Genomic DNA, 13,772 nt, shown 5'->3' on the forward strand with positions numbered 1-13,772 from the left:
ATATATTAAATAAATATAATAATTATACCCGGGAGTTAATCCTAAGAATTACAGGCCCACAATATAAACAAAAATTTCTACGCAAAAAAAATAGGATCACTTTTTGCATCAAAAAATGACAGAATTAGAACGCTAGGGAGGTTATGGAAGAATCCTTTTTTATTAGATGCCCCATGAATTTGATATTAATGAAAATATAATCAGAACAAATTCTATATAATGTAATATAAAAATTTTGCTAAGAGTTATATGTTACAAGTCCATCCAAAACATTTTTAGTTAAACAGTTTTCAAGCCCAATGTCTGTCAATTTAAAACTGAATAGATACATTGAGAATGATAGAAGGACATGGTTATTAAAGTATTCCTGTTTTATTTGTGCAAGTCACTTCCTGCCTCAGCCCAAAACCAAAGATACAGAGAAGTACTGTTGCTGTGTGTGTAAGCAGCAGTATCTGTTCAGTTGTTTGACATGCCCTATGCGAAAATAAATGTTTTCCAGTTAGCAGGAACTATATGCATTGCTGCAGGATTTTCCTATATTACAAACGTGTATTACCTCCTATTAGCTTATGTTTTCTGTCATATTTTAAAACTGATTTTTCTTTTTATTATAGTATGTCGTGGTTAGCAGTAAAAAGATTCTGTTTTATGAGGATGAACTTAATAAAGAACAGTCCAACCCATCAATGGTACTAGACATAGAGTAAGTTTTTTTTTTTCTTCTTTCTTTCACTGTCATTTGTCATAAAGCTTGCTCTACCTATCAAGGCTATATTAGAGAGACTAAGCTGAACTGCATAAATTAAAAACATGAAAAGATCTGTGCTTAATTTTGCACTGGTGCTACGGAAAACATCATGAATAAAATGTCTTTTAGTAAAGCATGAGGGAAAAGGATAAGGTCATGTAATATATTTCTCCATGCTATTAACTGTCATAAAGATAAAGTTTGTGCACCCCATTTTTCTGTTTTATGAGGATAATTATCAAATGCGAGACATCAATCACACCTCAGACTTTTGTTCTTTTGCAGCTTATATCAGCACTACAATGTGGTGTCTGAATATCCTAGGCTTCCATTAGGAAGATTCACTGATGTGCTGAAATACATTGAGTTTTGTAAGACCTGGAAGAAAAGTGCCTAGTACAGAAGATCTACTTGGCCATCTTCCAGCCGTCTTCCAGCCATCTTCCATTATGTTAGCCTGAATATTTCCTAGGCCAATAAACACAGTGCCCCCTCTCCATAAATGCTAGCAACTCTAGGAGTTAATATAACCTCTCTCCACCTAAAGAAAACACTACAAGTCCATCAGTGGGTTTGCCTTAAAAAAAATTCAGGCAAGCAATTTAAATCTGGCAGCTGCATTTGTTTTTAATTTTCATGCTATTAACATCTTTAGCCTATATGTAATGTACATGTACCTGTTCCTAAACTTCTCTCCTCTTCCTCCAACTAAACACTTCTATATTTGTGTTTTCAGTAAACTTTTTCATGTCCGCCCCGTTACACAAGGAGATGTTTACAGAGCAAATACAGAAGAGATCCCCAGAATATTTCAGGTAAACTGTTCATTAGCTAATGCTATTTAGGAATAAATGTACCAAAGAATAGAGAAGTTTCCTTGCTGAATTTCTCATTGGTATAAAATTGACATTTCCTCTTTTTGCAGATACTCTATGCCAATGAAGGGGAATGCAGGAAGGACCAGGAATTGGAACCAGTACAACAAGCTGAAAAGACTAATTTCCTCAACCACAAAGGACACGAGTTCATCCCAACACTCTACCACTTTCCTGCAAATTGTGAGGCTTGTTCGAAGCCTTTGTGGCATGTTTTCAAGCCACCCCCTGCACTGGAATGCCGGAGGTGCCATGTCAAGTGCCATAAAGATCACTTGGATAAAAAGGAGGAAGTCATAGCCCCTTGTAAAGGTTAGTATAGAGACTGTGATGTGTAATTGGGTCTAAGTTGTGTATTTTTAAAAAAGTTGGGTACGTTTTCGCCATGATTAGTGCATTTGAAAAGTGTCTGCAACCTAGTATCTGTCCACCCATGTAAGGTAATGCTCAAATATAAAAGAATATAGTCAATCATACTTGTCACCAACATTTAGGTGAACCTGTCATGAGATAAATGTAGGGGCTGCCTTTACTGACTCTGAGTTTTAAAATGCTAGTTGCCTGGCTGTTATGCTAACCAGTTGACCCAAATGCTTCAGTTTGTTTTAGGTAGGGATGAAAGTATTGATTCAATATTTAAATAATATACATTCTATTTATCAATATCTAGTTTCTCGTTTAAATTTGTGTATATTCTGGCAAGTGTATTTTTATTGTACACGGCAATGTAGTATACAGAAGTTTACAGACATTTAAAGCTCAGATACATCAGGGAAACAGCTGATACCTTTGTGCATTTTGCAAGAATTCTTATAATTAGGCACCTACCAGTGCAGAACACATCAAGGCATTAGCTGTTTTTTCCAGATGTAAGTAAGCTTTACATTTCTCTTTATCCGCTTGCATTGCATTGCAGCTCCAAAGATCTTTCTTTGGAGGATCTATGTTGTCAGCCTAGCCTAAGTGAGGCTAAGATACAGAACTTGAAGGAGTCTGTAACAGCAAGACCCATTTGTTTCCTCCTTGTACTTTTTGTGAACCCATTGGTTTGATCTTTGTCATCAAATGCTCTAGCTTGCTTGTACACTTTCTAAAATGTTTACAATGGAGGCTGGCTCTTTATTTTAGATTCTTATTGTTATGAAGAATGCAACAAAGGGCTAAAGCAAAATATCCAGGGTTAGCAGAAAAAGAGCAAATGGTAAACAAAAGCAAAAAGAACAAAAGTAATACTCAAGTCCCCCCCCAAAGATATGAAAGTCAGCAGGGAAGTGAGTTCACTTAAAATTGCAGCATAACTTTGTCAGATTGTCCCTTTATTGTTGGGTTGGTCATTTCTTACTACTACCAATTATGGATTTGGTGATCTCTTATTAATGTTTTAATTTTTTTCTCTTGTTGACAGTAAGTTACGATGTGACATCGGCAAGAGATATGCTTCTGCTGGCCACTTCTCAAGATGACCAGAAAAAATGGGTGACGCATTTGGTGAAAAAGATCCCTAAAACCCCACCTTCAAACTTTGTCCGTGTTTCCCCAAGAACAATGTCTACCAGATCAACAAACCAGTCCTTCCGGAAGCCTACTAAGTCTGGGTCAGGAAAAGCCAGGTAAGAGCATAGCAGATACCATATGCACCTTTCATTGGGTATTTTAAATCTGTATAATGAATTCTATGTTCAATTGAGACAGAAGCTGTAATTGCAACATATATAGTCCATATATACTTGGAAGAGTTATAAATATTTAAGAATATGGGACTTTAAAGGCAATATTAGAATAAAAGCATCAACTTGCATATGCATATTACAGAAAGTTAAAACAATAAAATCTGATTAAAAAAACTTATTTCTGATCAAACATCATCTTTGAGCCAATATTTTCAATCACATGATGTATGTGTTCATCTATTCGTCAAGCTAATGCAGCTTCCACAGGAGAAAGACCAATTGTAATAAAGTAGATTCACTAGCCTAAATTACGTTAATGATGAATTGATTCAAACAAACATTTTAGCCAGGGAAATACTTCATTTATTTTGGATGGGAGCCAGACAGGAGGAATGAAGTTCCATTTAGTGTGTCTATAGCCAATCTCTATCCCTCTATAAGACGTCCTTTGCCTGTTACAATGAAGCCACAGAATGATTTGGATGTCTTCAAGCCGGACTCCTCACTTAAATATTTGTTATTGCTCTGCTTTAGGGATGTGGTACTTTACCATGTTGTAACAATAAATATAACAATTAGGCAATGCTATACATGGTGACTAGTGTGTTGTTTAATAAGATATTGGGTTCTGTTACATTTTTTAATCTGTTGTTCTTGTTTTTTCCCTAAGCCATCACTTACTTATTTCCCTTGCTTTCTCTTTTACAGCTAATCACTGTGAGCCACTGTGTGTGTTCATGAAGTTGGCCTTCCCTATAAAAGACTGGTGCAAAGAGCTGCTGTTTCCATCAATACCAGTGCCACAGGCTTCAGGGTTCTTGTGTGCTTCTGTTTTTTCCCTGCTTAGGCAGAAAGCATGCTGTGAGGGTCTTCTATTGCGGGTTTGCTGAAAGATTAGACAAATTATTACTATGTAATGCAAGTAAAACAAAGCTTAGCAATGTTTATTTTCATATATATATTTATATTCAAATCAATATAAAGATATTCTTTGGATATCTGTGAAAGCCTGTCGTCGGTATGACGGAATGCAGCTTATGCACATATGGGGATTGGAGCAACTAAACCTTGTATTGACAAGCCAAGGAATATGTCTCAAAATGAGTACAGATGTTCGTAGATAGTATCTCCATCTTCCTGAAGACTGCAGTTGCAGTTTGTGAGAAGCTAAGTGACCACTTGAACTCTAGTGCCTTCACTTTACAGCTTGTGGCAGCCTTACAGCAGATGATGGCAAAGAGATCATGTTCTGTGCTTTGCAAAATAATATAGTTATTCCTCAAGGTGAAAGGTCAAGATATTTGTTTTAACTATGCATTTTATTTGTATTTCCTTTTTGTTTTGCCAAGCCATATTGAGTTGTGTTAGTACATAGAGGCATTAGAAACTAACAGTACAAAACCAAGTTTTACATGTGTGTTTATTTTGTATTGTATCGCCTTACAGTTTTTAAAGAACGTTAATTTAACGGACATATAAAATATGTATGCACTGTGTGAACTTGTAAATTATTGTTAGAACACTTTTTTTTTTATTGAATATGGCTTTCTTCTTTTTAGTGCCTTAATTCAGTCTTTTTACTGCCATGTTTTAGGGGGCTGGGCAAAATATGTATTTTCCTGAAAATGTTCCCACATTTCCCATGTGCAGGTTTTAGCTGCCTCCAAGTTACATTTCCACTAGTAGAGGGATATTGGGCGACCAAGTTAAGGAGAAACCAGGAAAAGGGAACAAAGTGTCTTTATTACTGAGATTACATACGTGCTTATACAATCTATGTGATCACTAGTAGGTTTTAGAACATTCCCTTATTGCATTCTCTTGCCTGAGGACTCAAAAAAAATGTTTTAGCCACAACACAGATAATTACCATCTGGTGATGCTCCAACTACAATATAATCTTGCAAGGGTAATTTGACCTAAACCTAAAATTGGGGGCATGTTGATCTGTCAGATATTGTCTGTATTTCATTTGCATAGTTTCATTACTTGTAGTCACAGTGGGTAAACTATCTGTGTCCTCTGTATGTGTACCCTAATAGGTGGTTAATAATTATATTCATATATGTGTTTTACATTACCTTTTGTTGCCCCCAAAAGTTAGAGTTTTAATTAGCTGATGTTCTCCATATTGGAGCAGATCAGCCTTTTAGCATCTGGTGGTGATCTGGCATCTTTGGGACTAGTGTGGTTTTTAAAACAGTTAGTCAGCTCCCATATCTCTGAGAAAAAAGAGCTTTAAAGGCAAATCTCAAGCTGGCCCAACAGAAAAGATGGCCTTTCTTCCATTTGTTGGTTGCATGATAATGCCTGTTTATTACTGTTGTAGCTCTGTAACCACAACTATTTGGAAGACATCTTCTATAGACTTTTGCCAATTGTTTTTTTTTCTTTTATTTTGGTCCAATAAAATTTTATAAGACGTATCATGTGATTCTTTCACAGTCACTGATCTAAACTACCTGATAAGGTTTGTGTTTTAAATTATGCTGAGCATATATGCATTTGAAAGCATTAAATGAAAAAGGAAAAAAAAAATCACATTTTTATAAATTCTTGATAATATAGGGATTTTAATATAAATGTTTCTGCTTAATAGCAGAGACAAATTAAGGTATGGGCAATAATGGTTTATTTTTTTTTATTTTTTTTTTTACCAAATACCTCTTCAGTAATTTATAATGGCTTTGCAGTTATATGTAATAAAACAAAAATAGAAAAAAAGCACTGGAAAACTGGTTCTTCTGAAGGCAATTTGCATGTTTCAAGTGGTATTGAAATCCGCACTGATGGATATGTAATAATAAACATATCTGTTAATAATATGCTAATGACTGTGTGATCATTTGAAAAAAATAAATAAAACCTATTTATAGAAAGCTTGTTTCTAAAGGATTATTGATGTTTGCTATGGAAATCTATGTTATAGGATATGTCTGGAAATGTGTAATTGTGCCACAAAATGTACATACAGACATAAGGCCTATTGTCTGTTGTAAGGTATTTAAGGCAATGCTTTCTGTGACTGCTAGTTTCAGGTGAAATTGGATAATGTCAATACTGTATTGCTCACTGATCTCTTTGCTGGACACTTTGATAGAAAGCAAACTCTGCCTCTGTCAAAATGGCCCTCTTTCTACACATGGGCACAGTAAAGAACAAGGACTGGCAAGTCAGCAATAAGGAAAGATCAGCCTGCAGGGAGACCACAGAGAACACTGGTGTAATTTGTCATCTTGATTGCCTTCCAAGGTTTAGTTCCTTGTTAAAGCTGAACTTGAGTCTTCCTTTGTTGTACATGCCCCTGTCCTGAATTGTCTTAGCATTGCAGCATTTCAAATAGATCCTGTCTGGATGGTGGATATCTAGACCTTTCATCCGAGGTCTATGTTCCTTACCTCAATCCATTAAAGTTGTTTTAGCATCACCACAACTTCCTGTTTACAGCACCCTATTAGCTCCTTGCACCAGTCATAATCTGCCTGCATTGAAATTGCATTACATTGAAAGCACCTAGTGATGATAGTACTGGGCTAAAATAAGGTATGTAATGAAAACCTGTTTTTTAAATGCACCGGAGAAAAGGGGAAAATGGGTTAGGCAAAGTATAAAACAACTAAATAAACTTCAGCATTAAGATTTTCAGTTTTTGCTGTGCTTTGCTTCATGTGTATGTGTTCTTTTCCACATCAGATGAAATTTAATTTTGTGTCTTCTGTCAGTCTTGTAGACTGGCTTCTAAAATGAGAGCAAAGAATGACTAGTTAGAGGAAAACACAATATGAGCACATGTGTAGATGAGGACTGGTAACCTACAAAATTATTTCCACAACAGAACAATCTCTTCCCCAAAACCTAAATAAAGCACTGTGATTTATTTCTTTCCTCTATGTGAATTTGGTCACATTAGAAGATCATAATGGCATACATCCTTTCAAGCCTGGCATTACCATCTTGTGTAGTGTAAAGCAGGTTTCTAGCTGAAAACATACAAATACATTTATGAACTATATAATTGTAGAATCAAATAACATATATCCAGCACTGCAGCACCCTGCCTGCGTACCTGCTAATTGCACATAGGTAACAATTCTGTTTCATTCTCCAGTGGTATATCCAGAGGTGAAGTCACACTAAAAACCAAAACTAGGAAATGGCATTGTTTCCTGCTAACTCTGTAATATAGACAAAATGCGAATAAAGTCTAACTGAACAAAATTTGTATGTGTGAGTAAATACAATAGGTATTCTACTTCTGTATGTTAAATAAAAATGGGTATTTCAATGCCAATAGCACCCAAGGATTTGCCCGTAGTCCAGTGTTCCTGAAGCTCACTAGTGCCGCTGTTTTATGCTTCCTCTTAGTCGCTGCTAACAACCACTTATTAGAATATTTTGGAAATACTTTGGTTCATAAATATTTGAACAACTTTTTAGGAATTTTGGTTCTGTACATTACCACAATTAATTTTAAATGAAACAATTCAAATCAACTCTAGGCCTTTTATCTGCTTAATTGAAAATGACATAACAATTTCACTTGTTGGAAGACTAAACAGTAAAGGCCTGGCAGAACATTAAAAAGGAGGAAACCATCTGGTGATGTCCATGAGTTCAAGACTACAGGCTGTCATTACCAGCAAAGGGGTTTCAACCAAGTATTAGAAGTGAACATTTTATTTTCAGCTTTTTAATTTGTCCAATTACTTTTGAGCCCCTGAAATGAGTTGACTGTGTAAAAAAAGGCTTTAGTTCCTCATATTTTTATGCAATCATTTTGTTCAACCCACTAAATTAAAGCTGAAAGTCTGTCCATCTGCATCCGACGTTTCATTTAAAATTAATTGTGGTAATGTACAGAACTGAAATCAGAAAAAAGTTGTCTGTCCAAATATTTATGGACCTAACTGTATATAACTAGCAATGATTAGGGAATGTTATAAAAAGGGATACATTAACCTTACTGAGAATATGTCCTATCCCCAGCCCAGTGTCCTGCACCCTTCTGGTTCTCATATTAGAAGCTGTTCTGTAGTGAAGTTGCAATTTATTCAGCCCATTCTACCGCAAGTCTCCCATCACCAGACGGTGATCTCCAGTGGTGCTCCACAGCAAGGGGTGAAAACACACAGCCAGGCTATGCTGCTGAATTTATTTTAAATTGTCTCTAAACACATTAGCACCATTAACCCCCCTAGCGGTAATTCCGAGTCTGACTCGGGGTGGGTTTTTAATTAAGTCACACTGGGGGTAAGAAAAAAAAAAAAAGCCCCTCTTACCTGTGCCCCACAATCCAAGTGATCCCAGCTGTTGCGGCGCCTGTACGTTAGGAGGCGTGGTCCCGGCCACTACACTATTTGTATCACCAGGAACATAGGAAGCAAAATGCAGGACTTCTGCATTGTGCATTGCATCTTCTGGGTGATGCGAGCAGCAATAGTAAATTCCGGGGGTGGTGCCAGCAGGAAACCGCTGTGGATCACATCTTCCAGGTGATGCGAGCAGCAGTATACTTGGTGGATGCAGGGGGTGAGCCACAGCAGGACATCGCCACGAGTGGGGATGTCCCACTGTGACTCACTCCCTGAATCCACCAACGCTCCGTGCTGCTCACCCAGAAGATGTGATCCACAATGCAGAAGCCCTGCATTGTGCATCGCATCTAACTGGTGATGCAAGCAGCAACAATCGTTGGTCGATTCAGGGGGTGAGGCAGGGCAGGACATCCCCACTCACATCACCCGGGAGGATGTGACATCTTGCTGGTGATGCGAGTGGCGTGATGTATTCTGGTGGTGTGGCCGGGCTGAAAATTTAAAAGCAGATTACAATCTTATCTGCTTTTAAATAGTTTTTACAGTAAAAAACACAATAAAACACATATTAAAAATAAAAGTACATGTTTTATAATTATTATTAATATTTATTATATCATAATTTATGAATATAATAAATTTATTTATACCACAATATAAACAACAAATTTCTATGCAAAAACATTGTATCATTTTTTGTATCAAAAAAGTGACACAATTAGAACGTTAGGGGGGTTAAAACAAATTGTTAGGAATAAATGCATTAAGGTACATACTTTAGGGTATCACATAAATTACATAATTGTAATTTACCTATTTTTAAGGGACTTTAGATCATGTGAAATGGTGCTATCATACAGAGAATATTGGCTATTATTGTAAAGATAGAATGGAAAAGCCCTCTTCCATCCAAGGAGTTGCTGCACAGATTTTACATTTGTACAGCAGTCATAGTAATTTTAAAAAGATCTTTATTTTCTTCCTTTTCTCAATAATACACAAAATGAAGCAGACTTCAACCTTTTCAACCTATCATTTGATTTGAAAATATTTCTCTTTAAGAAAAAAATACATAATAATCCTTGAAATGTCACCATCCATCTGCATGAAATTCCTTGCTCGGAATTTGGCAGCCATCCACTACCTGCAGATGAACTACACCCATGGGACCAAACCACTGCTCTAAAATTTCAAATATCTTACATTCTTTTACTGGCCACCAAAAGTGTTCTAACAGAAGTATTCCAAATGTAATATATTTAAAGGCAGTACAACAAACTAATTGCAAGCATGAGTGATGCAGAATTAAAAAAAAAAACCAAAAAAAAAAAAAAAACACTGGATGACCCCTTTATTAATCAATCAATACATGTGCAACAATATGCATTTATAGAAGTAGAAACCTACACTGCATTAATATAGCCAAATAGACACAACTGTTCCCTCCAGTGGCTGTCAGTATCTGATGCTAGTGCAAATATACCAGTTTAAGTAAAATGAATTTCACTCTGACCGTGTATTGTATTTTATTCACTACAGCAGGACTGTTGGATATGCATGAAGGGTGCAGCACTACAAAGCAAGAAACACAGACTGTGTGTATAATGAGCAAATATGGATGCCCTCTGCAGGCAATAGATGATAATTACAGGTGGATAGATGCTGGATACATTTTTGACACAAATTACTTTTTTATGTTATGATTGTTATAGCTCACCACTGAACTCTGAAAATGTGCATTAATCCAAAGATCATTTTGCAGTAAAGATCATTTCCATTCATTATGTAAATTCAGTTACATGGGTTGAAAAAAAGACAGCTCCAAGTTTAACCACTAGGGAAATAAACACTACAAACCAGTATATCCCAGATAAAACACTAAAAACATACTTGATCCAGAGGAAAAAACCCTTATGAAATATGAAATGCAAACCAAAAGTTCCCAAAAAATATACTGTCCCGATTTAATGGAGCGTGCTATGCAGTGACGCTGCTAGATGTCATCTTCAGTATCACTAGGGAACTAGTCTAGAAGTTATTCTTGTCGTGAAAAGCTGTGTTTTTTCACATTTTGCATTTTGTGAAGGTATGTTCAAGCTGTTTCACTATGGACGTTAATATGTGAAATTTTGTTTCATACTGGGAAACAAGGCAGTTGAGACCCACCAAATGTTAAAACATTTGGGGACAAAGCTATGGGTCACACTCATATTTATGAGTGGTTCAAGTGGATTTAAAACTGCAGTCCTGTTGCTCAATAGAAATTAAGTTTAAGGTAAAAAGATTTATTACAGTAGATGAAATTAGGATAACACAGAATACACTAGATTGGGGGTGTCAAGCTCTGGCCTGCAATGCCTTTTTTTTGGCCCCCAAAAGAATCCTAAATATGAATTGCATCTGGTCCACCGTTGCATTGAAATAGCGCCGATACTACGATTCCCGCCATCACTCGTGGCTATAGACCAGTGGCCTCTCTGCCTATGCGTGGCCCCGCAGTTGACTGTTTTATAGACGCAGGGAATTGTAGTAGCGGTGCTCTTTCAATGAAGAGGGAGTTCCAGCCACTCATAACATTAAGCCTCGCATTGGACTGTTTTCCTGACATAGAATTGTAGTAGCAATGCTATTTCAGTTTCAAATTTGGCTCGCAACTTTGTCTAAGTTTTTAATTTTGGGCCACTGTGTATTTGATTTTGACACCCCTGCACTAGATTGTAAGCTCTTTGGGGCAGTATCTGTCTGTCATTTGCAACCCCTATTTAATATACAGGGTGGCATAATATGTTGGCGCTATATAAATCCTGTTTATTATTATTAATAATAATAATAATAATATTATTATTATTATTAATAATAATAATAATAATATTATTATTATTATTATTACACTGAAGGTGATGACAAAATGACTTCCATGGAAGCTTCCAAGCATTCAAATTGCTCAAGGACTGGTGCAACAATGTTGCAGGAGACTACATTGAAGAAAATGAAGCCCATTAATTTATTATGTAACTACAATTTTTATAATCAAATTCCAGGAACTTTTTGCTTGCACCTCGTGTGGTTCAATTTACTCCAACTAGAAAAAAAAATACTTCCTGATCCCATGAGGTAATTAGATCTTCCTTGGACCAACAGCCTCAGCATTCAGCTTTTTCATAAAGCTATAGAAATCTATAGAATTTGTTAAAACCTCATTCTGAGGGAGCATATTCCTAATTTTCACAGACAGTACAGTGAATATTTCCTTCCCTATCTGGAGCATAAACTTCTCCAGACACAAAGCGATCCCCTTGTTCTTTGTAATGATTTTAAAGTGAATAATTGGGAAGAGAGTTCTCTATATGGACCATTTATATATTTACACAGGGTGATCATATCCTTCCTCAAATGTCTCTGCTCAAGGGAAAATAGATTCAGTTCAGCTAATCTCTCCTCATAGCTGAGCTCCACCATTCCTTTTATTAATTTAGTTACCCTTCTCTGCACTCTCTCCAATTCCACAACATTATTTTTGTGAACTGGTGCCAAAACTGGACTGCATATTCCAGGTGTGGTCTGACCAATGCTTTGTACAGGGGCAGAATTATGTCTCCATCTCTGCAGTCTTTTCTTCTTTTATTACAAAAAAAGTACTTTACTAGATTTTAATATTGCATTGCATGCTAAGATTCGGTCTTTTAAAGGGCATTTTAATCTGATAGCAGTAAGAATTCTACAATGGGTGCATTTGGAACTCTCTCCTGAATTACTAACTGCTAAGTAAAAGGGGTTCCTGGATAATGGTTTTATGCTCTCCACAGCTCTGCAGCTGTCTGGTTACAAAATTTGAAGGTCACCATAACAGATGGTCAATTATCATATATCAGGTGCTATAGCAGTTTACCTATTTAAAGTCTATGGTTTAGAACAGAGGTCAGCAAACTTTAGTGGCCACTAGGCCATTTCAGAGGTAGGCAGGAGCACACTAGGCCAGACTCTTTCTCGAGTCCTCCCCTAATGGCTCCGCCCCCACCAGGAACACGACCGGGGTAAATAGAGAACATTCCCTCTCCTCCGTATGCATTGCTGTGCAGTGTTAACTCTGGCCGCAGTAAATAGGGAAGGGTGCCATTACACGGAGGCTCATGAGCCGCATGCAACTCCGGTAGTTCTGGCTCCGTATCTGGCCTAAAGACCGGAGTTTGCCGACCCCTGGTTTAGAATGTTGTGCAGGTCAGCCAGCTGACTAACATTGTAAAAAGATCTGTAATGGCAGCCTCCATGATGGATTTCTGACAGATACACATGCCTGCAAATCCATTTCCTGGAAGTAAACAATTAGATAATGGCCTTTATTATCAGCTAATATGTGGATTGACTCTTCACTAAGGAGTATACTACCTGATCGGCAACCATTGAGTCACTCTGGATGTCAACCTGTTCTTGTATCTCCACAACAGCAAGGTCAGTTTATAAGTGCATTCCTAATTATAATTATTACTATTAATAATAATAATAATAAACCGGATTTATATTGCGCCAACATATTATGCAGCATTATACAATAAATAGGAATTCCTAATGCTATAATTCACAACTATAGAATAGGGAATACGACTGCAGATCTCAAATCAAAAAAAAGCAGCAGCTTTAACAGGTCCTGTGACAAAACATTACTACATGGCTTCCAGCCCCCATCTGCTGTCTTTTACCTGTTGCCAGTGGATCCTTCTGCCAAGGGTATGTCCCATGAAATGGAATCCCTGCTTGCCCCACTGCTTGCCCAGCCTGTGGAACACAAGAACCCTTAAGTGTCCCCACACAAAAGGAAGATGTCATCCTATCTGCCAGAATGCATTTTCAGCATCCTCTGGACCACTGAGGGGAAGCTCTACTAAAGCGTATTACAATTATGGGGATTTGCAAAGTGCTTTTCTCACACAGTACTCTAACACATACTATACCTTCTAAGCTCCTGGCAGCGTAGAACAATTATGTGCCGTTCTGAGTTAAACACGCAGGTTACGGCCACAGCCGCGTGTCCCAGGTGCAAATTAGCCGATCATTGGCAAGTAATAGTACATACATTATGATTGCATAGACACCTATGGGACAGGAGGAAGAGGCAATTACCCAGACAAGATGGGGTGGTGAACAGCCATAGCTTGAAATATCT

General features: G+C 37.1%; 1 protein-coding gene across 2 annotated transcripts in view; it reads left to right on the forward strand.

Moving 5' to 3' along the window:
- ROCK1 (Rho associated coiled-coil containing protein kinase 1) overlaps nt 1-6,175 on the forward strand; it is a 68,772-nt gene extending 62,597 nt beyond the window's left edge. For both annotated transcript variants that reach the window (XM_072411338.1, XM_072411339.1), the window contains exons 29-33: nt 618-706; nt 1,488-1,566; nt 1,677-1,938; nt 3,032-3,236; nt 4,005-6,175. In XM_072411338.1, coding sequence (XP_072267439.1) covers nt 618-706; nt 1,488-1,566; nt 1,677-1,938; nt 3,032-3,236; nt 4,005-4,008 — 639 coding nt within the window. In that variant the 3' untranslated portion in view covers nt 4,009-6,175. The remainder of the gene's footprint in view (nt 1-617; nt 707-1,487; nt 1,567-1,676; nt 1,939-3,031; nt 3,237-4,004) is intronic.
- Nucleotides 6,176-13,772: the final 7,597 nt, after the last annotated feature.

Source organism: Pyxicephalus adspersus, chromosome 5 (assembly GCF_032062135.1).
Source record: "Pyxicephalus adspersus chromosome 5, UCB_Pads_2.0, whole genome shotgun sequence".
Classification (NCBI taxonomy): Eukaryota; Metazoa; Chordata; class Amphibia; order Anura; family Pyxicephalidae; genus Pyxicephalus; species Pyxicephalus adspersus.